This window comes from Carcharodon carcharias, chromosome 20 (genome assembly GCF_017639515.1).
Source record: "Carcharodon carcharias isolate sCarCar2 chromosome 20, sCarCar2.pri, whole genome shotgun sequence".
NCBI lineage: Eukaryota > Metazoa > Chordata > Chondrichthyes > Lamniformes > Lamnidae > Carcharodon > Carcharodon carcharias.
In genome coordinates, this window is record NC_054486.1 from 84312704 (window position 1) to 84337034 (window position 24331).

The 24331-nt window shown below is 40.6% G+C and overlaps 1 protein-coding gene across 2 annotated transcripts; it reads right to left on the minus strand.

Annotated features, from left to right (window-relative positions):
* Positions 1 to 1707: 1707 nt before the first annotated feature.
* LOC121292629 (homeobox protein SIX4-like) lies at positions 1708 to 23749 on the minus strand. 2 transcript variants are annotated; one of them, XM_041214854.1, is made up of 4 exons: positions 22902 to 23749; positions 17685 to 18043; positions 17352 to 17573; positions 1708 to 6097 (listed from the first exon to the last, which is right to left on the minus strand). In XM_041214854.1, exons 1-4 carry the CDS (start codon positions 23633 to 23635, stop codon positions 5277 to 5279), a joined length of 2136 nt encoding a protein of 711 aa, XP_041070788.1. In that variant the 5' UTR covers positions 23636 to 23749; the 3' UTR covers positions 1708 to 5276. The 2 variants fall into 2 exon arrangements, with proteins under 2 accessions (XP_041070788.1, XP_041070787.1); XM_041214853.1 differs by having other exon boundaries at positions 17352 to 18043.
* Positions 23750 to 24331: the final 582 nt, after the last annotated feature.

A 24331-nucleotide genomic window follows, 5' to 3' on the forward strand; every position in this document is an offset into this window, starting at 1 on the left:
GCTAGCGTGAACTTGGTTTGAAGTTTTTGTTTGGAGAGTCAAGGTACGTACGTGTACTGCAAACACATATAGGGGATAATTTTCTCCCCATCCATGGGGGGGGGGGGGGTGTGTTGTTGTTGCACGGGTGCAGGAATGGGCAGACGCCGAACCGATGCATGCAAAAGAGCGTAGAAATCTCCCCGAGGCACAGAGCTGCCTCAGGGAGATTAGCTTGATATTTAAAAATTTAATTAAGAAAAATTTTTTTATATGACATATCATCTCATGTGAGTGTCACATGAGCTGGGACATGGCAATGATTTTTTATTAAAAATTTGTGTTAAACTTTAAAAACCTTCAGGAAACCTCATCCCGGCCGTGGATGAGGTTTCATGATAAATGCGAACGCCGCCTTAATGTTGTACGGGAAGCTCAGTTAATTAGCTTAATTGGTGTTTAAATTGCCTTAATAGGCCTTTGACAGTTTGGCAAACGTGCAGCCGACTCCGGTGTGCGCCACCGACCTCAAGGTCTGAATGTTGCATGCCCGACATCACCGCGCGTCATTTTACGTGTCAGCGAGCAGGCCCCGCCCCTGCTCGCCAACCCAAAAGTTCTGGCCATGATGTTGCAGCAATATTTAATATAAAAAACACCACAATCTGAGCTGCCATTTATACCAGCACTAAAGTAAATGTTAAATGATTTATTCTTCAGTCAGGTGTCATCCTAATCTCTGTCAAGGAATGGCAGTACTTTTTAAAAAAAATTAGACAATTATTGTAACTAAAAGGAAAATAAATTACATTCAAAATCACACTGATCTCATTTGACATAAGGTTCCTTTGATTACATTACATTAATGTGGACACCCATTTTAAGAAATGTTTCTGTAAACTGGCTTTATCAGAGATATTTGCAAATCTCACCTCAAATTCTTGTTATATAATTTGTTTCGGGCTTCTAATGCAAGCACAATTTTAAGCATTTTATAAATTCAATTTTCAATTTTAACATGCGCTTGGAATAATAATTTTCTTCCAACTCATCCCAGCAAATGGTCAATAGAGAAGCTCAAACCATAATTAGGTGACTCAGACCACAAGACAATTAGTTTGTTCTACCTCAGACTAACATAATAAAAGTAATAATAATGAGATGCGATGGCTTACCCAGGTTGTATGTATTTAGCATGTTTCGTTTCCCTCTTCCATGCCGACAGTTCAGTGGTTAAATGCACTGCTTGGCACGGTATTGAGGCACACTAACAGTTTCAATACTTGCACTATGTTGTGTTACCTAACTTAGCAACAGTAATAGTTATTAGTGATTGGGGCACCATGGCTGGCATCGGCACATGGGCCACGGAGAGAGAAAAACAGCTCGAGTTCCTGTTCATCGCTACTTAATGATCCCGGCTGGATTGCATGGATTTCAGAGGACTGGATAGGTCAGTCATTGGGATAATGCCCAACATGGTCAATTAGCTGGTTAACCCACAAAGCTAGCAAACTGTTGAAGAACTTCTGTTGCCAGCAGAATCATATGCTATCACGCTAAGGAAAGTAGGGCTGTGCTTCTTGTTGGCAGGTGATGTGATAATCATTGCTCGCTGTGCAAAAGCTAAACCAACCAGCCAACATTCTGGCCAAAATTCTGAGTTCATCATACATCAATTGCATTCATACCATACGATTTAATAAAACAAAAGGCAGCACAAAAATGTATAAATATAAAGTTCATTGAGTATAGTGTTTAGAAAAATAAGCTCAGATCATTTCAGATTATAAACAAAAGGTCATGTAACAGTACAGACACAAACCAGATTATACTTTAAATCTAATATTTAAAATATCTTTGGTATACCAAGGGCGAACACAAAACACTAATACATGCTCAATGTACCATCACCAAGAAAGTTAGTGCAGTATAGATGTTTTCGCTACCCATATCCCTCACACTGTGTTTATATATAGACACATTCAAACCAATGTAAAATGTTTAGAAAGCTTCATGCCAAACCTACAGTACAGTAAAACAGACTTTAAAATCAATGTATATAACTTGCACTGGCTAATAAAACCTTCCCTTTAAATTAAAACCCCTTTAGAGCAAGCTATAAAAATTTTACTAACAAACGTATAGGTACAAAAAAATCATAACTTTTCCCCATGTGCAGTCAGATAAGGAGGTGGCAGTGAAATATTACCACTCAACACACTATAGTTTCTAGGGATCAACAAAGATTTTATCCAACAAGCATTTAGAATAGGAAAACTGAATGTAGAAAATTCACAACACACCACGTACTGCCTCAGACCTTGCATGGGTCAAAGTTCAGCAATTCAAAAAAAAATTAAATTAAAATGGATAACTAATATTTTATGCAAGTTCCAGCTGCTTCAGGTTAATATTAGAGCACACAAACCCAATATTAACTCACTTGTGGAATAAGAAATCCTGTTCAGCTCCCTCCTTAAACAGTCTGCAGAGCAGTTTATTAAAAACTTCAGTAATTTCCACCAGTACTTCAATAAAGCTTTTGATTTTTTTTTTGCACGATAGTAACAATGTGAGGATCACAAAAAACTTTGTTCAAACCTCCTGCTGATATAGTCATTTGCTTTGGGGAATTTAATAATCATATAAAAATACTTCTCATCCAAATAATATGAAGATTGTCTCAACATACAAGTCAGGCTTTCACATACCAGAAAAATCATACTTGGCTACGCTTCATACACACTTGGCTACACTTCGTTCTCGCTTGGAGAAGAATAGGATTTTTCTATTAACTGCAGTGGGTTGGACAGGTTTTCAAATGCCTCACAGTGCTTAAAATATATCAAAAGCACAGGCACTGTATGCAAGAAGGCGCATTAAGATAATGAGTAAATTTGCACAAACAAATGCAAGATGTATACATAAAAAGAGTTACAGAATTTTCATTTCACAAAAATACAGCATTTGTTTCCAGTTTTGGAAAAGCTTCCTGCAAGGTACACAAGCCAGAGAAGGGAAAAATAATTGTGGGGGCAGGGGAGTCTGCTCCAACATTTCAAGTATTATGCAGTAAAAACTAATGATAACAGATTAAGGCATGTTGAACTTTTATAAGAAGTATTTTTGATGTGTAGTGATATTAACATGTTTCATAGCACATACTAACAGACATTCTAATGCCTTTACATTAGTGATCAGAGGGTGCACTGTAACTGGCACAAAGAAAAGTTAAACTTGAATTCAGTAATATGCATGATAAATTTCTAAATGGGAATAGTTTACTTAATGAAAATTGATTAAACATTAAAATGCTTCTCTGAAGGAAAAGATTAAACCATGTGTATTGCATACAGGAAAACTTGTTCTGTGGTAGATTGCAAAATAGTAACATTTCAAACAGTTGCAAGGACATAATAAACTGCAAGAGCAAAGCTCAAGTTGTTTATCATCATCTTAAGATTAAGATGTTACTACCATGGAATATATCCAGAGTATTGCTCTATTTAATATATAGAAATGTAATTTTTACTGATAGTTATATTTTGCTTGCCATTATAACATGACAGGCAGAGTCTCAAAGACAAAAAATTACAATTGAAGTGATATTACACCATGTGATACCTGGATTTATCTTGCTGACGGAATGACTACCACAACTTCTACAGGAGCATGCTTCAAGGTTGTAGCACTACTGAGTGCAGAAGATATTACAAAGCATGAAAGCTCAAGCAGATTATGAACATAATCTGAAATGCTTGATTTATTACAACCCGACTGTGCAAGTGGAGTGCTAACATGTGTGTAATGCATTTTAAGTCCCATATATAATATGGCACATATATAAAGCTTACCCAGAAACAAACATACTCATTTATACAAAAAAAAATTCAGCTCACATTGATGTGGAATCCAGCAATATATCTTGATGCAGCAGGATCTGACTTGAGAGAGTGAACGTTGGTGGCAGCTGAGTATCATTGTCTCAGAACAGATTGTCACTGCACTGGAACAGTAACCAAGGTGACACCTTGTGACTCTAAGTTGATACAGGGTAGAAATTGATCTTGGGCGTTGGCACAGATCGGCCATGTATTATACACAGTGCTTGATATTTAATTCTATTTGATGCAATGGAACTGAACATCGGGTGCTGCGTATAGTGGGTGACCAATCTGATACCACCAATTTAGCGCCACCACGTGAGACAGGTTTCTGCCCATACATATTTTTAAATTAATTTTGACACCAGTTGTTTAAAAAAAAGTGACAGACCTGGTTTGCCCAGATGAATGGTGAACTATGTGACTGTGTTTCTGCTAAAATGCCAAGGCACTCAATCAATGCACAGGAGATCTCTATTGTCTAGGTCATTGCTGGCAAAGTTTAAGCATTTCAGCAAGAAAGCACTTCATTAAGCTAACTGCATGTAAGTAGTAAAGCAGCAAGATAAAAAAATAAAGTTTCTCTGTGTTATTATAATATTGTGGAGTAGTACCAATTTGAGATATTCGCTTTCTTACACATTCCACCTAAATTAATGTTTTGTGCAGGTAGAAAACAGGAAGGGAATGGTGCACTCCCCATCATATTTCACAGTACTTGGACTTTAGGACATTTAAAAATAAAACTGTACATTGCAATTGTAATTCTAGTGATACATCTGTACAGTCCATATTGATTGTCAGTTATTGGTCATATAAAAGACTGTCAAGAAAGTTTGCTGTTACAATTTTTGGAAATTTTGTGATAAATTGTTTAAAAATCTGCAAAAACAATAAATTACATTTGAAAAGTGTTACCGTGTTTTTTTGGGAAATGTAGTGTTTAATAAAATGAGGTTTTTTGGCCATGCGCCAATAGGCCAATTTATGACAAGTGTACCTGAAATATTATCATGTAATGTTTACATTTGCTAACAGTACACTGATATCAAACCATGCATATAAAGCAATCGATACAAGTAGAAAATCCCATCAGTACAGACATAAAACTTTAAGACACTAACCAAATCTTAATTTTGTTATGGCTGCCAATACCAGAGTTTTATGCCATATTTGAACTTGGAAAAATAAATACCAATTTACAGCTAAGAATTCAAGATTCCAGTAAAAAAAAATGTGTAACAGATAATGTTCGACTACCTCAATCTTCTTCTATCAGTTTCTTCCTTTAAATTATGAAGTAGATAAAATATGATAATAGAAATACTTCAGTCTTTGGTTACCTAAATGCAAGGACGGAAAATATCAAACTGTCCCATTTTCATCAGCCAGTTGCATATTTGTAAGCAATTATATGTCACTGATATCTTCATCCATAGGAACATTTTGAAGTTTAGCTAGTTCCTTTTCTTCAGTTTCTAGTTCTTTGCAGACATTGTTAACCACATCATTCATAACATATTTGGATTTAGAGTCCATCACTGTCAGGTGATTGCTAGGTTTGTTCTCTAAAACTACCAAGTAGTTTTCTTTTACTGGTGGGTGAAGTACTGAGACATGCCCACTACTGTATTCATGTGTTTCTTCTGTAATGGGATTTCTAACTTTCTCTTCACTGTCAGAAGCACCAAGACCAGTTTCAGTTACAGTCTCTTGGCCGGAGTTTGAAAGTAGGTTACAGTTCTGGAGTGTGGCATACTGACTGTTGGCCATTGACACTACAGGAACTGCATTCGTGACGGCAGTAGGCAATTGTTGATCACAATTCAAAGGTGCAGTAGTTGACAATGGCAGACTCACCGTGAGGCTGAAGCTCAAAGTACTTGATGTGTTCAGCAGATTTGAAGAAGTCAAAGGCAGATTATGAGGCAGCCCTGTATTTACCAGAGTTGAGGCTTGAGTCTGTAGGGTATTTCCAGGTTGGTTCCCAGGAGATGTATTAATATTCAGTTGATTATTTCCATTCACTGACATCAATTGAGAAAAAACAAGACCCCCTTCCAATGCATCTTGCTTTACTGGGGCCACAGCCTGTCCTGAATTAGGTAACGTGCACATTACTGCATTCGGCGGGAGAGTGGCGGCCAAGAAGACCTTACCTTGCTGAAGACTGGCTGCTGTACCACTTAGGAATGTTCCTCCGTCTGAAGTGTTTGTTATCAAAATGTTTCCTATTAGTCAGAAAATAGTATAACTTTTACTGAAGTGTAAATGTATTAGTAGTCTATTGCATAACAACATGCACATACTAACCAAATTTAGTCAGTAAATGTTCATAAATATACAAACAGCGTACTGATTTACGTAATTGCAAATATTCTCTGCTTTCTGGCAGGAGGGAAGAATAAAACTCACGTTTACACAAAGCTGCTGTAGAATTTGTTTTAGCAAACCAAATTTAGTCCTTAGTGGATAGATGATACCCAGCATGAAGTTGCAGTTATAAGCATTTTTTAAAAATTTGTTAGTCCATGCAACAAAATGCTATTGTGCTTTTAAAAGCAGAAAACAATTTTAGGTGACCTAGTTTTGCTTACTCCACAGGAAGTCAAATCAGGATAAAAGGTGTGCCACTTGGTCATTATGTTTTCAAAAATGAATTAGCATTGTGGTTCAACAAGCTTAAAATTATCAACCTGTAATTGGTAGAAATGATACCAACATGAAAATGGCACTTTCAAATTGTATGTTTAACTGACTCTTCTGTAGATACTGCCTGCTTGAAGCACTCTGACACAGCAGTGTCACCACTTATTCTCAGCCGGCCTCATTTGTCAATGCTGCTTTTGCCAGGCTTGAGGATTAAATTCCCGCTGTCAGTATTTTAGCAAAAACAAAGTTGATGCCAATATAAAACAGGAAAATCAGCTTTCATCTAATGTTGCTGTTGCATATACTTTCCATTGTACAGCTGATACTATAATGAAGCAAGATAAATTCACGCAAACATTAGAAGCAGTAGAAAGACAGAAGTGAAATCTTTACATATAAACTCCTAACTCAGTGAACATTTGCCATCTACAAGACCTTACTTCCCGTTATCAAATTTGAATTTTCCATGATAAATTCCTATGTCCAAAACTATAATGTAAACTTGCCACAGTTACACTCCCACTAATGTGGGTCCTGTAGCATCTTAGATTTGCACCTCCCAGTTTATATAGTAGGGAATGTTTCCAAATCCACATTTCCACTTCCTAAACTGCCTTATTTAACGAGAAATAAGAATATTTTAAAAAAACAAATCGACACAGAGTCAAAGAGAATATACCAAGACGGGTGACTGAAAGCTTGTTCAAAGAGGTATGTTAATAAGAAGGAATGGCCGAGTGCTTCAGGGATGGGGTTCCAGAGCTTAGAGCTGCAATTAATTAGGAGGGGTGGGGAGGGTGAAGAGAGAGGGGTCACGCAAGTGTTCAGAGTTAACAGGAACACCGAGTTTTTGGAAGAGTTGTGGGGCTGTAGGAATTTTCAGGGATTGGCAGGGGCAAAGCCATGAAGGATTTCAAACAAACATGAAGACAGAAATCTCCTCCCTATCCAACTCGCTTTTCCCAGTGTTGATCATGTGGACTTAGTCAGTGGTCCAGCTATCACCATCCCTCTGCACATCACCCTCCAAAGGTCCAAACACCTGTGAGCAAAGCCCTTTCAATCCATGAGCTTACTGTGAATTATTACACCAACGTCATGGCCTTGAGGGAAACCTGGTGGAAGGGTGATGACACCTTCCCCTTAGATGAAGTCTCCTCAGCTCATCACTTACCCCTCTCCAGACTATTGTGGTGATGTGGCTCCTATAAGCAAATTTCATTTTGGTCTGTCACTTTACTCCTCTGGCACTTTCTCCTCCTTTGAGCATCTCACCTCGTTTCTCCCCTCTCATTTAAAATCCCGGCTGTCTTCCACCCAGGCAAGTACCATCCAATTTTCTCAATAAGCTATCTTCACTCCTTTCCTCTCTGCCTTTACACTAAGGAGCTTCTCCTCTTGATGATTTTATCCTCCTTCTCAATTCATCATGTTCTCTCTCCTCTCAGTTCACTGCCCTCCTTAATTTCACCCTTCTTGTAAACTCCCCAACCCATATTCACAGTTCCCCCCTCACCGACCTTATCATCTCATTACCTCGCCACTCCTATAGTATCGATCACAGATAAGGCCATCTCTCAACACTTTTTTTGAATCACTGTCCACATTGATCTTGGGCGGTGGCACAGATCGGCCATGTATTATACACAGTGCTTGATATTTAATCTTATTTGCTGCAATGGAACTGAACATCGGGTGCTACGTATAGTGGGTGGCCAATCTGATACCATCAGTTTAGCGCCACCACGTGAGACAGGTTTCTGCCCATATATATTTTTTATTAATTTTGACACCAGTTGTTTAAAAAAAAGTGACAGGCCTGGTTTGCCCAGATGAAAGGTGAACAATGATTGTGTTTCTGCTAAAATGCCATGGCACTCAATCAATGCACATGAGCTCTCTATTGTCCACTGTCCAAGATCAATGTGGACAGTGATACAAAAAAGCACATCCTGCTTCTCCCTCCAAACTCTACCTTCAGGAAAACACTAGTTCAACTTACAACTGCACATAAATCTATGTAGTCTTTGGCCCTCTGCTTACCATGATATTTCTGCAGCTACCAATCTGCTCAATTACACCCTGACCTCCACCTTCAATGCTCTTGCCCCCATTAAAGCCATTACTCTCTCTCACCCTGATCATTCCCACATACACCCCTTATTATCATTCCCTTAAGTACAAAGGTCGCAGAGTTAAGCAGTTATGGCAGACAACTGTTTCAGCTATTCACCGCCAGGCCTGGCTGAACCACAAAGCACTATCAGGCCCTGCATTTGTCTGCTAAAACTGCTCGCTATTCCAGGATTATCCTGATATTCAAAGGCAAGCCTGGGCTTCTTTTGTCCACTGGAAGCCTGACTTCTAAAACCCCTCTTCCCCATCTCCTCCAGCCTTATTTCCAACAAGTGAGTGGTTCATAAATGTTTTTGTTACTACGATTGAGACCAAGGTCTTGTTGCACAGTGGATAGTGTCTCTACCTCTGAGCCAGAAGCCAGGTTAGAGTCCCACTCCAGGACTTGACCAAAGAAAGGTGTTTCAAAGAGGTACAGGTTAACTGTCAACCTGTACATCCTTCCCGCATGCCTATTGCAGGGGGTAAGAACAGGAGAGATTCCTGGTCAGCCGTGTTTCTGCTTGCAGTCCCAGATAAATGTGGAAGGTTAGTGGCAGGTAGGGCATCCACTTTTAAAAGCACCCACTAAACCCAAAAAATTATCAACATCAAGATGATCAACCAGCAATGTAGCGATCCCATGTAACATGGGGAAAGCCAGAGGAAGACAACAACTATGACTGAAGCCATCTGATCAGCTGCCACTGCCACTTCACTCCCTTTCATAGGAACACAGGACTAAAGGGCAGGATTAGGCCATTTGACCTTTCAGGCCTGCTCTGCAATTCGATAAGATCAGGCCAATCTGGTTGCCATCTCAACTCTACTTTCCTGTCTGCCCCTCATAACCCTTGTCTATCAAAAATTTCTCTCACTCAGCCTTGAATAAATTCAATGACTCAACCTCCACTGCTTTTTACTTTCTCAACGAGCTCTAATAATTAGTTATACATGATTTTCCTTTCACAAAACAATTTGACTCTGCCTGATCACATGATGATTTTCTAAGCATGCTGCTATAACCTCCTTAATGATGGATTCTAGCAATTTCCACACGAAAGATGTTAGGCTATAGGTTCCCGTTTTCTTACTCTACACCCACCCCCCCCACCTTTCCACACCCCCCCCCCCCTCCCCCCCCTTATCTCTGCAGCCACTTCTTTTGGGTGCAGGCCATCTGGTCCTGAGGACTTGTCAGCCCTTAGGTCTAAGTTTCCCCAGCGCCTTTTCCTGAGTGAGGGTGATTGTGTTAAGTTCCTTTCTCCCTTTCTTATATTGATTTTCAAGAATCTTTAGGAAGTTTTCCAAGCCTTCTACAGTGAAGACAGACATAAAATACCTGTTCAACGCCTCCACCATTTCCTTGTTTTCCATTACTAATTCCTCAGACTCTCTCTAGAGGACCAACGCGAGCTTTCGTTATTCCCTTCCTATTTAAATACTTGTAGAAACTCATTACTATCTGCTTTTTATAATTACTAACTAGCTTTCTCTCTCACTCTAGAAAAACAATAAAGAGGGAGAAAGTAGTCATCATTTGCTGGTTCTTAAAATCAGACCAATCTTCTGATTTACCTTTGCAGCTTTGTACAGTTTCTTTCAATTTGATACAATCCTTAACTTCCTTATTTAGCCACAGACAATGAATCCTTCTAAAGGAGTCCCTCATTCTCCCTGGGAAAGTTATTTTTGCTGAACGTTATCAAAATATCCTTAAAAGTCTGCCATTACATCTCTACTGTCCTACCTTTTAACCTAGCTTTTCAGTTCACCTTAGCCACCTCTGCCTTCATACCCTTATCTTTATTCAAGTTTAAACATTAATCTTAGACCCACAATTCTCCCCTTCAAACTGAATGTGAACTTCTATGATGGTATGATCGTTGTCACCTAGAGACTCTTTTACCATGAGGTTATTGATTAATCCTGTCTAATTGCACATTACCAGGTCTAGAATAACCTGCTCCCTCATTGGCTCATGCTGCTATAAGAAATTGTCCCAAATACATATTATGAACTAACTTTACCTTTGCCAATCTGATTAACCCAACTGACATGTACATTAAAGTCACCCATGATTATTGTGGTGCCTTTCTTGCAAGCCCCATTTATTTCTTCCAGTGTACTCTGTCCTACAGTAACTACTGTTAGGGGACCTATAAACTACTCCCATAAGTGACCTCTTACCTTTCCTACTTCTTGTCTCTACCCAAAATGATTCTACATCTTGATCTTTCGAGTCAAGGTCATCTCTCACTTCTGTACTAATGGCATCCTTAATTAATAGAGCTACCCCACCATCTTTTCCTAGCTTCCTATCTTTTTGAAATGTCAAATATCGTCCAACATTCAGGTCTCAGCCTTGGTCACCGTGCAACCGTGTTTTGGTAATGGTTATCAAGTCATAGATCTTTATTTTCATCTGTGCTAACAATTCATTCATTTTGTTATGAATGTTGCACACAATCAGATACAGAGCCTTTAACTCTGTCTTTTTACTATTTTCGTGACCTGCTATTGCACTCTTAAGTTTGTACGCTCTGTCTCTTGCTGCCATACTCCGATTAACATTACCCAAATCACTATCCTGCTCTAGTACCTCATTGATTCCCTTTCATTTACAACTCCTCTCACATGATCTCTTTGGCCTGGTGGGCTAGGGAAACTTTACCCAAGACTCCCACCTGCCCTAGTCCTGAACTTACATCTTTCTTTACTGTCTCTCCTATATTCTCTCATGCCATCTCCAAGCTCATCTTGACCATTAAACCCACCTTCCTACTCTCTTGATCCTATTCCCAAGAGACTACTGACCACCCAACTTCCCTTCCTGACTCACATGTTAGCTGACATTGTTAATGATTCTCTCTCCTTAGGCGTTGTCCTCTCCTTCGAATCTGCCATCAACCATCTCCCCAAAAAACCGATCCTTGACCCCACCATCCTTGCAAATGGTATCCTATCCCTAACCCCCGTTTGATGAAAGGTCATGATCTGAAGCATAAACCCTGTTTCTCTCTCCACAGATGCTGCCAGACCTGCTGAGGATTTTGAGCATTTTCTGTTTTTATTCCCCATCTCTAACCTTCTCTCCTACTAATTGTAAGTGTTGTTGCCTCCCAAGTTTGTGCCCATCTTTCCCAGAACTCCATGTTAGAATGTCTCCAATTAGGTTTCCACCTCCAACATAATTCTGAAACAGGACTTATTAAAGTCATAAGTGACATCCTAAGTGGCTGTGACAAAGATAAACTATCCTTCCTCATCATTCTCGACGAGTCTACAGCCTTTGATATAGTTGATCACACCATAATCTTCCAATGCTTTTCCACCATCGTCCAGCTGAATGGAACTGCACTCACCTTGTTCCATTCTTATCTATTTAATCTTAGCCAGAGAATTACCATTACACTTCTCTTCCTATTCCTGCAGTGACTCCTGGTGTCCCCCAACAATCCACCCTTGGCCCCCAGGTTCTTCACATTGGCACACTGTCCCTCAGCAACATCATCTGAAAATACACATTAAGTTTCCACATGTACACTGACAACACCCAGCTTTACATCATCACCACGCCTCTTGACCCCTCCACTGTATCTAAATGGTCAGAATGCTAATCTGACATCCAGTGCTGGGTGAGCAGAAATTTCCTTCAATTATATAGTGGGAAGGCTAAAGCCATTTTCTTCAATCCCCACACAAACTCTATTCCTTTGCCACAGACTTGATTCTCTCTCTGGCCAACCGTCTGAGGTAGACTGTTCGCAACCTTGCTGTCAACTGATTTTGAGATGAGCTTTCAACTGCAGATCCAAGTCGTCACAAAGGCCTCCTATTTCACCCACTGTGGCACTTGCTGACACAGCCCTGCCTTAGCTCTTCTGCTGCTGAAGCCTTTATCCATACCTTTGTTACTTCTCTACTTGACTATTCCAACATGCTCCTGGTTGGCCTCCCACATTCCACCCTCTGTCACCCAAAACTCTGCTGCCCAGGTCCCAGCTCGCACCAAATCCTTTTCACCCTTGTGCTCATTGACCTACACTAGCTCCCCGTTATAGGAAACACCTCAATTTTAAACTTCTCATCCTTGTTTTCAAATTTCTCCATGGCTTTGCCCCTCTCTAGCTCTGAAATCTCTCCAGCCCTAGAAACCACTAAGATATCTAGTGCTCCTCTTTGATGCTCTTCTTGAGCATCTCTGATTTTGATTCCTCTACCACTGGTGGCCATGCTGCGAGATTCCTCAGCCCTAAGCTCTGATATTCCCTTCCTAAGCCTTTCCACCTCTCTATTGTACTTTCCTCCATTAAGATACTCCTTAAAACCTACCTCTATTCTATGACCAAGCTTTCAGCCATCGATCCTAATATCTCCTTGTGCGGTTCGCTGTCACATTGTGTTTTGCAATGCATCTGTAAAGTGTCTTGGGATGTTTTATTACGTTAAACCTGCTACATTAAAGTAAATTTTTGTTAAATTCAAGGTGTTGGTGACCAATTTGCCAAAATAGGTCAAAGCATACAGGGGCGATGGGTGAACAGGGCTTAGTGAGAATTAGGATACAGGCAGCAGAGTTTTGGTTGAGTTCAAGTTAATGGTGGATGGAAGATGGGAGACAGGCCATGAAAGCATTAAAATAATTAGGTGTGGAGGTAATTAAAGCATGGATGAGAGTTTTGGTAGCAGCAAAGACAGATGATATTTTGGAGGCAGGATTGACGGACTTGGCGAAGGAGAGGATTTGGGGTCCAAAGCTCAGTTCATGGTCAAGTAATATACCGAGGTTAGAAACAGCTTGGTTCAGCCCGAGACACTGGCCAGAGTGGAAGATGGAGTGATAGAGTGAGGGGAGTTTATGGTGGGGCCTGAAAACAATGGCTTTGGTCCTTCCAGTGATTAATGAATTAAATTGCAGCTAATCCATAAAATAGGAGTTTAACAAGTAGTCTGACAACACGGAAGCACTGGAGGAGTCAAGAGAGGTAGTGTTGAGAGAGAACTGGTTGTTGTGTCTTTGCATGAAGTCACCAAGAGGCATCATGGATGAAAAAAGGAGATAGCCAAGGATAAATCCTTGATGGACTCTGGAGTAATGATGTGGGAGCAGGAAGAGAAGCCACTAGAGGAAATTCTCTGGGTGCGACAGGAAAGATAAGAACAGAACCAGGGAACAGCTGTCCCATTCAGCTGGATAATGGAAGTGTCATGAGGGAGAATGTTGGTATGGTCAACCATTCAAAGGCTTCAGAGATGTCATGAAGGGTGAGGGAGGATAATGCACCAAGCTCAGTCACACAGGATGTCACTTAAGACTTTAATTAGGATTGTTGGAGTACCATGGCAGGGTGGAAAACTGATTGTAGAGGTTCAAACATGGAGTTGCAAGAAAAGCAGGCACAGATTTGGAAGATGGCAATTTGGCAATGCAAGTCAGGTTGGCAATGAGACACTAATTTGCAAGGAAAGTGGGCTCAAGGTTATGTTTTTTGAGCATGATGACGCTGGAAGGTTGGATAAGAAAGGGGACAGCACCAGAGGACATAACCACTTAAAATGCCAATTAACATGAGGGCTAGGAAGGGAAGTTGAATCGTCACCAGTTAAGTGGGAACAGGATAGAAATAGAGGTAAGCAAGAAGAGCGGCAGAGAACATGGAGAAAAATTAGAGAAGCATGTGGGTTTAGGGCTAGGGAGCTGACCTTAGCCTGGTTGACAAGGGGAAAAGGAGGGGTGTGGCACAGCCAGTTGAATGGATGGTCTTAATCTTAATGAGAAAGAAATGCATGAACTTTTCACATTTGTTGCTGAGAGTGCAAGGGGTACATAAGAGGATTTTATGGAGTTAGTTGGTAATGGAAAAAGAAGCTTAGAGCTATCTTTGTTTTCAATATGATCCTGGAGTAGTGAACAGTTTTGGCAGGGAGAACAAGGCTGGTTAATGCTTAATGTGGCCCAGCCACAAATGCGATTAACAAGATGATGAAGAGCATTGAAAATTCTAAAAAAGAATTTTTAAAATTGAAGTGTTGGGAATGGTGCCATTGTAGGTCAGTGAGATTAGGGGTAATAGGTAAGTGGGACTTAACATGGTATAGGATAAAGGCAGATTTTTGGATGAGCCGAAGTTTACAGAGGATTGAGGATGGAAGACACTCCAGCAGAAACTGGAGATGACAATGGCCAGCATGAGGGTTCAACAGCAAATGGGCTAAGATAGAAGTGGGCTGGTATTGTTAGGGTGGAAGTAAGCAGCTTTTGTGATGAAGAGGGTATTGAGCTGTAAGTTCAATGCACAGTCAAATTGGATGCTAGGGTTGCAAACAATCAAAACAACAAAAGGGAAACTGGATGGAAGGAAAAATGAGACCAAAAAAAAGTATTTTTTCTTAACTTTACCCCATGTTCCTCTGAGAAAACAAGTAAGTAATTTGCTTCAGTCTTTGCAAACCTGCAACCTGTTAAATAGAAAGCAACACCATTCTAGAATGACTTTCCCTAGTGTTCAATCACTTCTCATGGGATGGAGCAAGGAGAAAGACAAAAAGAGTGAATAACAGAGGAGACAAGGAAAAAGCTAGAGAGAAAAGAAAGAAAAAGGAGCGAGAGGAAAGAAAGTGATTAAGAAGAAAAAGAGAAAATAAACAAGATTGAATAAAAAGGAGAGGGGTGGGTAAGATATTTCAGGGAGTGGAGGTAATGAGTATCCATGATATTTATCCTACCAAAGACTCAAAATCTCTAGGAGAGGAAAAGATAAAATTAATTATACAAAAAGATGATACACAACAAAGAGAGGAATAAAAATGGAATTTAAACAGCAGGAATGATACCCTGCTTCATGCCTCAGGGGCTGGAATGGCTACTGTTGTACTGCCTGTGCAACACTGTTCTAAATTACTATTAATACAGATGAAGTTGGACCCGAATAAAATTTAAACTCTTGACAACAGAAAAATTGAGCTAGCACCCACAATTTCAGCACATTTCAAGGTTACCCAGGGTAGTTATGCGCTGAGAGATGTTAACTCTGTTAATTATAGTGGCTTACGGTAACAGTTTTGTTCATGCTTCCAAGGCATTAGTATATATATTATCCAGGAAACAGTATGTATCTTAAAGCAAGCGACAAAAAAAATGTTTTATTAAAAAAAAATTGTTTGTCCTAGCTGTAATTTATGCATGCAGGCAGATATTTAAACTGGTTCATGATGCACAATGAAACAATTTGCCAAGGACATTAAAAATATTTTTATTTATTTTAATTCTATGCTCTTTAAGATTGCATTAGCTTTTATGTAGGCAGCAGCTATATGTGGACTAGGGTTGTGAATGTTTACACTTCTCATATTAGGGAGATTCAACTCAGTAAGGTAGGTTCATAAAGTGATCCCCCGCGCGCGCGCGCACACCCCCCCCAATATGCAGTAGAACTATTTTAATTTGTGCCAGCGACTAAAGCATAACAAATGCACATCTGCAAGCTTGTGCATGTTCACTTGTTTAAAATTCACAATTATCACTTTATTTTTCTGACATCAGTACTTCTCTGTTGACTGGGGAAGGGGAGTATAAGCCAGTTATTAAGTAAACTCTACCTTTGGACTGTTTTGAAGGGCTACATTCAGCCACCACTTTTGCATTTGCCACCGGTAGCATGGCTGTTCTCAGGAAGCTATGCAAAACTGCCGCCTGAGGGAACCCTGCTCATCAAATGCCAAATGGCACAGTTTCATTTGTATCATATAGTGCACAGGATACCAAAGTCAAGGCTGAAATCAGCAGCTGTGCTACAATGTAAAGGCCATTGATTATTTGCTATCTGTGCATCACCAGAATGCAGAACACAATGGACTTATTATTATAGGCCATGGAAAGGTTACCAGAAGATTTTGCTTTTGGTTATAGGTATGACCATGGGAAAGTATTTCCAATTTTGATCCAGTGTCAGACAGGCAATCTCAGATTGCTAAATACTCTTGTTAAGGACCCAACAGAACTGAAGTTAGAGCTCTCAAGTGAAAAGGACAAGACATGTAATAGCCAATTTTCAAAGGGTATGGCATCCTGCAAATGACCTGTGACTTTCGCCCAGTGACCTTGCCATGTGACTAAATCATACAGGGTGGTTGTAATTCTGCAAAGGACTTTGTAAGGTAATTGTTATTCACTATGCAAGCACTGAACTTATCACATTTTTAGCATATTTTACAGATTTGCTTCTTTTGTGCTGTAAAATTCACATTGCAAGGGTTAATTGTGCAACACAACTTTTTTTAGGTGGGGGTGGGAGCAGGGGGAGACGTTCACAGAGAAAGTTGCAAAACAGGCCCTCAACTATTCCAAGATTCAGTGGGGATTTTTACAATATGTACAAGTCTGCCAGCCTAAATACCAATCCAGTTAAGTAAGCTGATGATGTCTATATGCAGCTGGTCTGCTGCTGTGGACTGAACAGGGCTTCTATTTTTCAGGCATAGTGCTTCTCAACATCAATATTCTCATATACAGTCACTTGCTCAATTCAACACATACAAACAAAACTAAAATACAATACTAATATATTTTTTAAATATTCCTTATTTTTGCTGTAGCACAATGAAACTGAGCTCTGTCAGCATGTTTAAGGAATTGTATATGGAATGCATGCCCAATGTTAAATTGAATTAACCCAAGGTCTGGACCAATCTCTCAGAAAAATCAAAGAAACTCACCCTGTGATGTTGCAGCAGAAACAGAAGGCAGCTGCAGTGAAGGTAACCCAATATTTCCATTTACCAGTTGGATGTTATTTTCTGAATTTTGGAGCTGCACAACGCCATACTGATTTACTTGAGTCGGGCCTCTACTAACTTCAGCAGATCCTGGAGATACCACTTCTTCAGAGGTAAGCATGTGTACACTTTCAGTTTTAAGTTCAGTGCCACCAGCAGATCCTGAGAAAGGAACAGATGAATTGGGATTGAAAGTCACAGTTGAATAGGACAATGATTCAGTCACATTTTTAAAATCCTTATTTGAAGGAGAGCAATTCACTAATAACTCACCATTTGAAATACCGTTAACCAGCACACTGGAAGTGGTTCCTATTGGGCTTAAACTTATTGTCTGGGCATTTCCTAAAGACAGTCCATTAACAAGGACCCCATTAGGACCTTGGATAAAAGAACTTCCACTGTAAAACACAGGAGAGCCATTTGTAGTAACAAGGTTTCCATTCAGTAGTATGCCAGAGGAACTCTGGGAGGGCTTCAGTTCCCCGATGTGATGCATGAACATGCCTTCTGGAGGATTATGGATATTGGAGTGGTTCATCCCATCAGATGGATTTGACAATGGACGAGGTGACATATCATCTTGACCCTTGCTGGACTCATCTTCAGTGCTGTGATTACCATCTGATTCACTGTGGAAACAGGTTTAAAAAATACAAGTACTGTTTTATTAATATATGATGCTTAACAACCATATTTTAAGCTTTTGTTTTAATGCAATGAATTATAATCCACTGTCCAATAAACTTACTGCCCTGGATAAAACATCGTACCATGAAAAAAAACTAGCATGATAGGATTTCATAATTCACAAAAAAAGCAGCCTCAAGGATTATGGGGGACAGGCAGGAAACTGGAGTTTATCCATTATCCTATTGAATAGCAAATCAGATTCGATGGGCCAAATAGCCTACTCCTATTTTTTATGATCTTATGGTCTCAAAGGGGGAAAGCACAATGTTATAATACTGTAGATGACTGCATAAGTATTCTGCACAATAAAATTTCATTTATTGTAGGTTAGAGGATGCTTAAGCCCAGTGGCTAAGTTCCAGTATTCAATGTTTAGAAATTATATTTTATATAAAATTATAATGCAATCCAAAAATATATTGATCAAGTGCAGTGTTAAGTTCAGTGCCACTAAGGGATCCTGGAAAACGAACAGAAGAACTGTGATAGAAAATAACTAAGCAACTCTGAAATTTAATATAATGCTTTTAGAAGACTAAAATTTGAAGACCATTATTAGACATTGAAGCAAAATTCACCAGTTATACTGTATCAAGTATGTATGGCATGAAAAGTGCAAGTTACCCCAGCCCACTTATTTGAATATACAATTACATAAATATCAGAAGGGGTGCTGCTATAAATTAATATCATAAAATGAATCACTGAAACATCACAATGATGTTCAAACTTGCAGCTGTCCTGGGGAGAATATTGTCCAATGGGCTTGAGCATTAACCCTCAGATTTTGAGAACAATGCTTGATCCAGCTCAGACTGATGGGATGAAGTTTTCCTTTCTGCCATCTCAACATATCCCTCATGAAACGCACTTCACCCAGGGGTGGGAAAGGATTTATCACATCTCAGTTCATAGTGGGCACAGGGCAACACCCATATAGCATAAAACTAGTAATAGCTTTATCACATAAATTGAAAATCTCTCTAAAAGTAGGCCCAAGGACGGATTGCTTTACTGAGGCTAGAGTCACAATTAATTCCCAATAACAAGTAAGTGCTAGAGAGACCAGGGGTGGGATTTTGGTCTGGATATAGGAGCAGGAATGGAGGCATGGCATGGAATTTCCTAACACTGGCTGCCATGGTCCCAAATCTCATCCATTTTCCTAGAGGTCTGATGGGATGAGGAAAGGCTACAATTCCTCAAGCAGCATGTTAAGTCAATTAAAAAATAAATGAAGGCCATTGATCAGAAGGCTGACTGGAATTTTTCAGTTGGCCTGCAGGTCTCCCATGGCGTTAGGAGCATGAATTAGGCCTGGAGGCTGGCTCTTGGCACCAGACTAGGACAGAGGGGGGGGGGAGGGGGTGCGGTCAGCATTCCAAGCTCACTTTGAGACCCCTCTACAGCTTGAGGTGACCCCCCCCGCCCCCCACTCCTGCATGGGCCTCCTATTGGCCCTCTAGATTCAAAGGCCTGCCCATCAATTGATCAATCCAGCAAAAGTTGCTACAACAAAAAACAAAAAATGCTGGAAAAACTCAGCAGGTCTAACAGCATCTGTGGGGAGGAAAACAGAGTTAACATTTCGAGTCCATATGACTTCTTCAGAGAGCAAAAACTTTGTCAGTTTGCTGCTCCTGACACAGTGTGGGATCAGAACCCACATTTGATTGGGTCAGTGGGGTGCCAGCCCAAAATGAAAAATCCTGGGGTGTTCAAAATGGAAGAGGCATGTTCCCAGCATTGAAATCTTCACCTTTATAAATAGAGGCAGAGACTACAAAGGCCAGGAAGTTATACTCAGCCTACATAAAATACTAGTTCAGCCCCAGCTGTTTCCAATTATGAGGATCGCACTTTATGAAGAACCTGAAGGTTTTGGGTCTTGTGGCATAATGGATATTGTCCCTGCCTCTGAGCCCGAAGCTCTAGGTTCAAGTCCCACTCCAGAACTTGGCGGCCATGGAATATGTGTTCATAATGTGACCAAACTAGTCGAGTATCAACTTGTAAATCCTTCCAACATAATGTTGGCAGTAAGAACAGGAGAGATTTATGTGATGAAAGGTGAAGATTTCATGCATCACACATCCATGTGAGGGAAGAAATTGGAGCCTCTACCATCACAATCCATTGCTTCAGACTACAACATGCATGTAGCCACAGCAACTTGGGACTCCTTGGGAGCCAGTTGGCTGGATAGCTGGTGTGGACCAGATTGGTGCCAACATCACAGGGTTCAATCCCTGTTCTGGCTGGGGTTGACTGGGACCTGTCACGTTGCCTAACCCGTGGTGGAGACTGTGGCACTGTGGGTCGAATCTGCCTTTGGAGAGGTTACAGAAGCAATTTACTAGAATAGTTTAAGAGATGAAGGATTACAGTTATGTCGATAGACATAGAGCAGAGATTAATAGGAGGTTTTTAAATCATATAGGGCTTATATAGAATGAATAAAGATAAACTAATTCCAACAGCTGAATAGTTGATAACCAGAGAGCACAGATTTAAGGTGGCTAGTAAGAGTACCGGAAGCAACATGATGAAAATCTTGTTTTTTAAAGCAATGAGTGGTTAGGATTTCGAATGCACAGCCTGATAGGATGGTGGATACAGGTTCAATAGTAGGCTTCAAAAGGGAATTGGATAAAGAGAAAAAAGAGCTAACTGGTTAGCTCTTCAGAAAAGCCATGGGATGAATGGCCTCTTTCTGTGCGGTACTGTTTATAATGAGCACCATCCCTCCCATATCCAAAGCTGCAGGGTGCCATTTAATTTTTGAATAATTTGTGTGCCCACTCTTTTCCTCCACCATGTAAAATCTGATCCTTAATGAGTTGAGGACTGTTGCCAATAATATGGGATGTGCATTTTCACATGACATTCATTTCCAACTACCTTTGTTGAGCTATTAACCCACTTAAAATAAACAAGTTATCACGTTAGAATAGAGTACAGAGGCTCCAATTAATTCCACAGTTTTGGTGTTCTGTCCAATAAAACTGGTGAATTCCCAAAAATGCAGCAGGTAACTAAAATTTCTTAAAAGTATCAGATAATGCATTTGAAAACTGATTTTAGAACAGCTCTAGCTATTATTTTTACATTCGATCAAGTACAGTAATTTATTTGGAGTGAAATACCATCATGTCATACCAGAATCTTTTTTACACTTTGGTGTTTTGGGTTTGCTTCCCACATTGTTCATTTATTTGGCTGTTTTGTTTTGCCTAAAGATTTTAAACCAGTATCCCTTATTACACACGTAGGCTGTGTTGTGCAAATTAAAATATCCAGCTTGGGCGTTATTATTGAGGTACAGAGACTTTCAATTAACTACACTGACTTCCCTTACTGTTTGTGGACTACTAGTGACAAAGGGTCATAACTCTGAATGTTAATACATCTTTTCTCTTCAGGAATGCTTACTGGCCTATTGTATATTTCCAACAATTCCTGCTTTTGTTACAGATTCGCAGCTTGCTGTTTAAGTTATCGGTTATACATCGCCTGTATTTTGTAAATAACATTCATGTTTTTAAATAAAATTGCAAAACGTCACTGATCACCGTTGGATCCGTATTTTTCTTTTTTTAAAAAAAGTCCTCCAGCCAAACGTTCAATTTGAATTTTGATTGCAAATGGCATGCTAGATAATCTTAAGCGCTTACTTTGCCCGAGGGGTGTCTTTCTCCCGCCATCTCGATGAAATAAACCCCGAGTGCAACTCAGTATATGCAACTCTGACCTTTCGGGGTGGCACCCAGTAAAGTTGCGACTAATTCGTTCTTTCCCAAATTACATCAAAGGATTACCTCGTGTATGTGTGTGTGTATTTTGTTTGCAATGAAGTCGCCTTTTTTGCACAGGATGCCTTTTATTTTTTTTTAAAAAAAGGGTACAAGAATGGCCCATGAGTCAGGAGCATTAGTTCTATTTGCGGAATCTGACTTCTTCTTTAACAACTGCATGGTGCGCTGCCCGAGTACAAAGGCGTCCTTCACCTCGTTTACTTTACAAATGCCCTCCAGCAGTTTCTTACATCACCATTTGAAATGAATACAGTTCGAGCTTGTCGCTCGATACTACCTCCACCAGGTGCGCACTCCCCCTTTAAACACAAAGCCTTTCAGTACCTTTATGGCACAAAGCGAAAAAGTAAATCCACCACACTGGATCTGTTTTTTAAAAAATGAGGAAAATAATCCACTCCATTCCCCAGCAAAAGCACTTGTTCCCCCACCCACCCCCCTCCGCAATATGTGAGATATGAGCGAGGTGTGGGGGGGGGGGGGAGAGAATCGGGGCAAACTTCGCTTTGGAGAAGTGAACTCCGCTGAAATTCGAGCTGAATGGGAAAGACTCAGGTTTCAAAACAAAGCGAATGTACGACCATGCTGCAAAGCAACTTAAACCAACCAGAAAAGCACCGGCCCCCTCACACACACTCTAGCTGGAAACGCTGGAATTTTATTTTTCCCTAAAATAAATTACATACACCATTTAAAAAAGGTGCGTTTCTGCTCTTCGATCTCGTTTAAAAAAAACTTCCTTCAATAGTTTCCCCTCCCCCTCTCAATTGAGCAGTGGATGAAGCCCTGACCCTGTGTAAAGGGGGGGGGGGGGGAGTGGGGGGTGTAAAACAAAAAAAATTATGATACTTTCCACAATCCTTCGTGATCCACTGTAACTTTAAAGTAGGAAATAAAGGACTAGATAAGCGCCATTTTGTGGCATTAGGAAGCGCCCCCGACCGGGAAACAGAAGACTTGGGAAGTTTTTTGGGCGCCTCACCTTTTCGACTGGCTTTCCGATGGATTGCGGTCTCGCTGGCGCCTGTTTTTGAACCAGTTGCTGACCTGGGTGAGGGAAAGCCCCGTGATCTTGGCCAGATTCCGCTTCTCGGCCGGCGATGGGTAGCGATTCTGCTTGTACAGCTCTTTGAGCGCGTTCCGCGATCTCTCCTTGAAGCAGTAGACCCTCTCCTCGCCGTCCCATATGGTCCTGGGCAAGGGGAACTTCCTCCGCAGCCTGTACTTATCCACAGCCCCCAGGGGCCGGCCGCGGACCTTCTCGGCTTCTGTGTACCGGGCTTTGTACCACAGGTCTTGTAGGGAAGTGTGGCAGGACGCGTCGAAGTTGTGACTCTCCAGAATGCTGTAAAGTTCTTTGTAGCGACTCTGGTGGAAAGCCACCAGAGCCCGAGCTTTCAGGATGCTTTCGTTGCCACGTAGCAGATCGCTGGGAGGCAGGGACCACAAGAACTGGGCTAAGCGATCCAGGTTCCCTCCTTGTTGCAAAGCCTCGCAGACACACGCCACTTGCTCCGGCGAGAAAGTCAGCGCTGCGGCAGGGTTGCTGAGTAACTCCACGGGTACTTGCTCGGAAATCTCCGGGCTTGCAGAAAGTGCACTCACTTCAGGCTCCAGAGTGGCCGGAGAGTCCAATGTGTTGACCTTTGGTTGCAGGCTGTCGTTTTCTTCTTTAATCTCAATTGTGTTCGTGATTTCGTTTGAAGCGGAAGACATGTTGCTCTTTTTTAAAAAAAAAAATTCTTCCCCCTCCCCTCCCCTTCTCTGCCACTTATGCCCCAAAGCCTTCTCTTTTCGGCTGGATCCTGCCGATCAGGTTTTTTCCCCTCATGCAGATAACTATCTCCCGGGATGATTCTTGTGTGTTTTCAACGTGACGGCGACCCAGTCTGTAGCAGATTCGGATCGTTCTCGATTGATTGGTCAAACTACACCAGAGGGCGGCTCCAGACGAATTAAGACCTGGCCGTTTCCATAGAGACTGTCAATCAACTGAAATTAAATTTCCCTGCACTTTTTCGGCAGGGAAAGTACTGGATAACACTCAACTTTGTTGAGTTTCCTTCTTTTTTGTCTCCCCAAGTCTGTAGTAACGATTTTTTCCCCCAGAACATGAAAAGGAACATCGTTATTAAATAAATTCTTAAAAGTTTAATTATGCATTGTTTTTTGATCGTTTGAAAACTCTGGGCCAATTAAGGTTGTCACTCAAAATTAATGAAGGAAATAGCTGTAAATTAAGTTGGGTTGTTTGCATATTTCTCTCACTGCCCATCCACATGTACACGCAAATATGCGTATGTAAAATACTTGCATAGTTTATAAGCTTTCTGCAGATTATGTTGGCCGCTTTCAAATTTCGCAGTTCTTATCACAAATTACTCTTCATAACCTACGGTGAAAGGCACATGT

Bases quoted from the DNA above. Each gene is read 5' to 3' on its own strand.
- LOC121292629 (XM_041214853.1), bottom strand. From the start codon at position 23,635: ATGTCTTCCGCTTCAAACGAAATCACGAACACAATTGAGATTAAAGAA. The intron at 18,044-22,901 runs GTGAGGCGCCCA...CTGTTTCCACAG, and splicing joins TCGGAAAGCCAGTCGAAAAG to TGAATCAGATGGTAATCACA. The intron at 6,098-17,351 runs GTGAGTTTCTTT...TCTGACTAATAG, and splicing joins TTCTGCTGCAACATCACAGG to GAAACATTTTGATAACAAAC.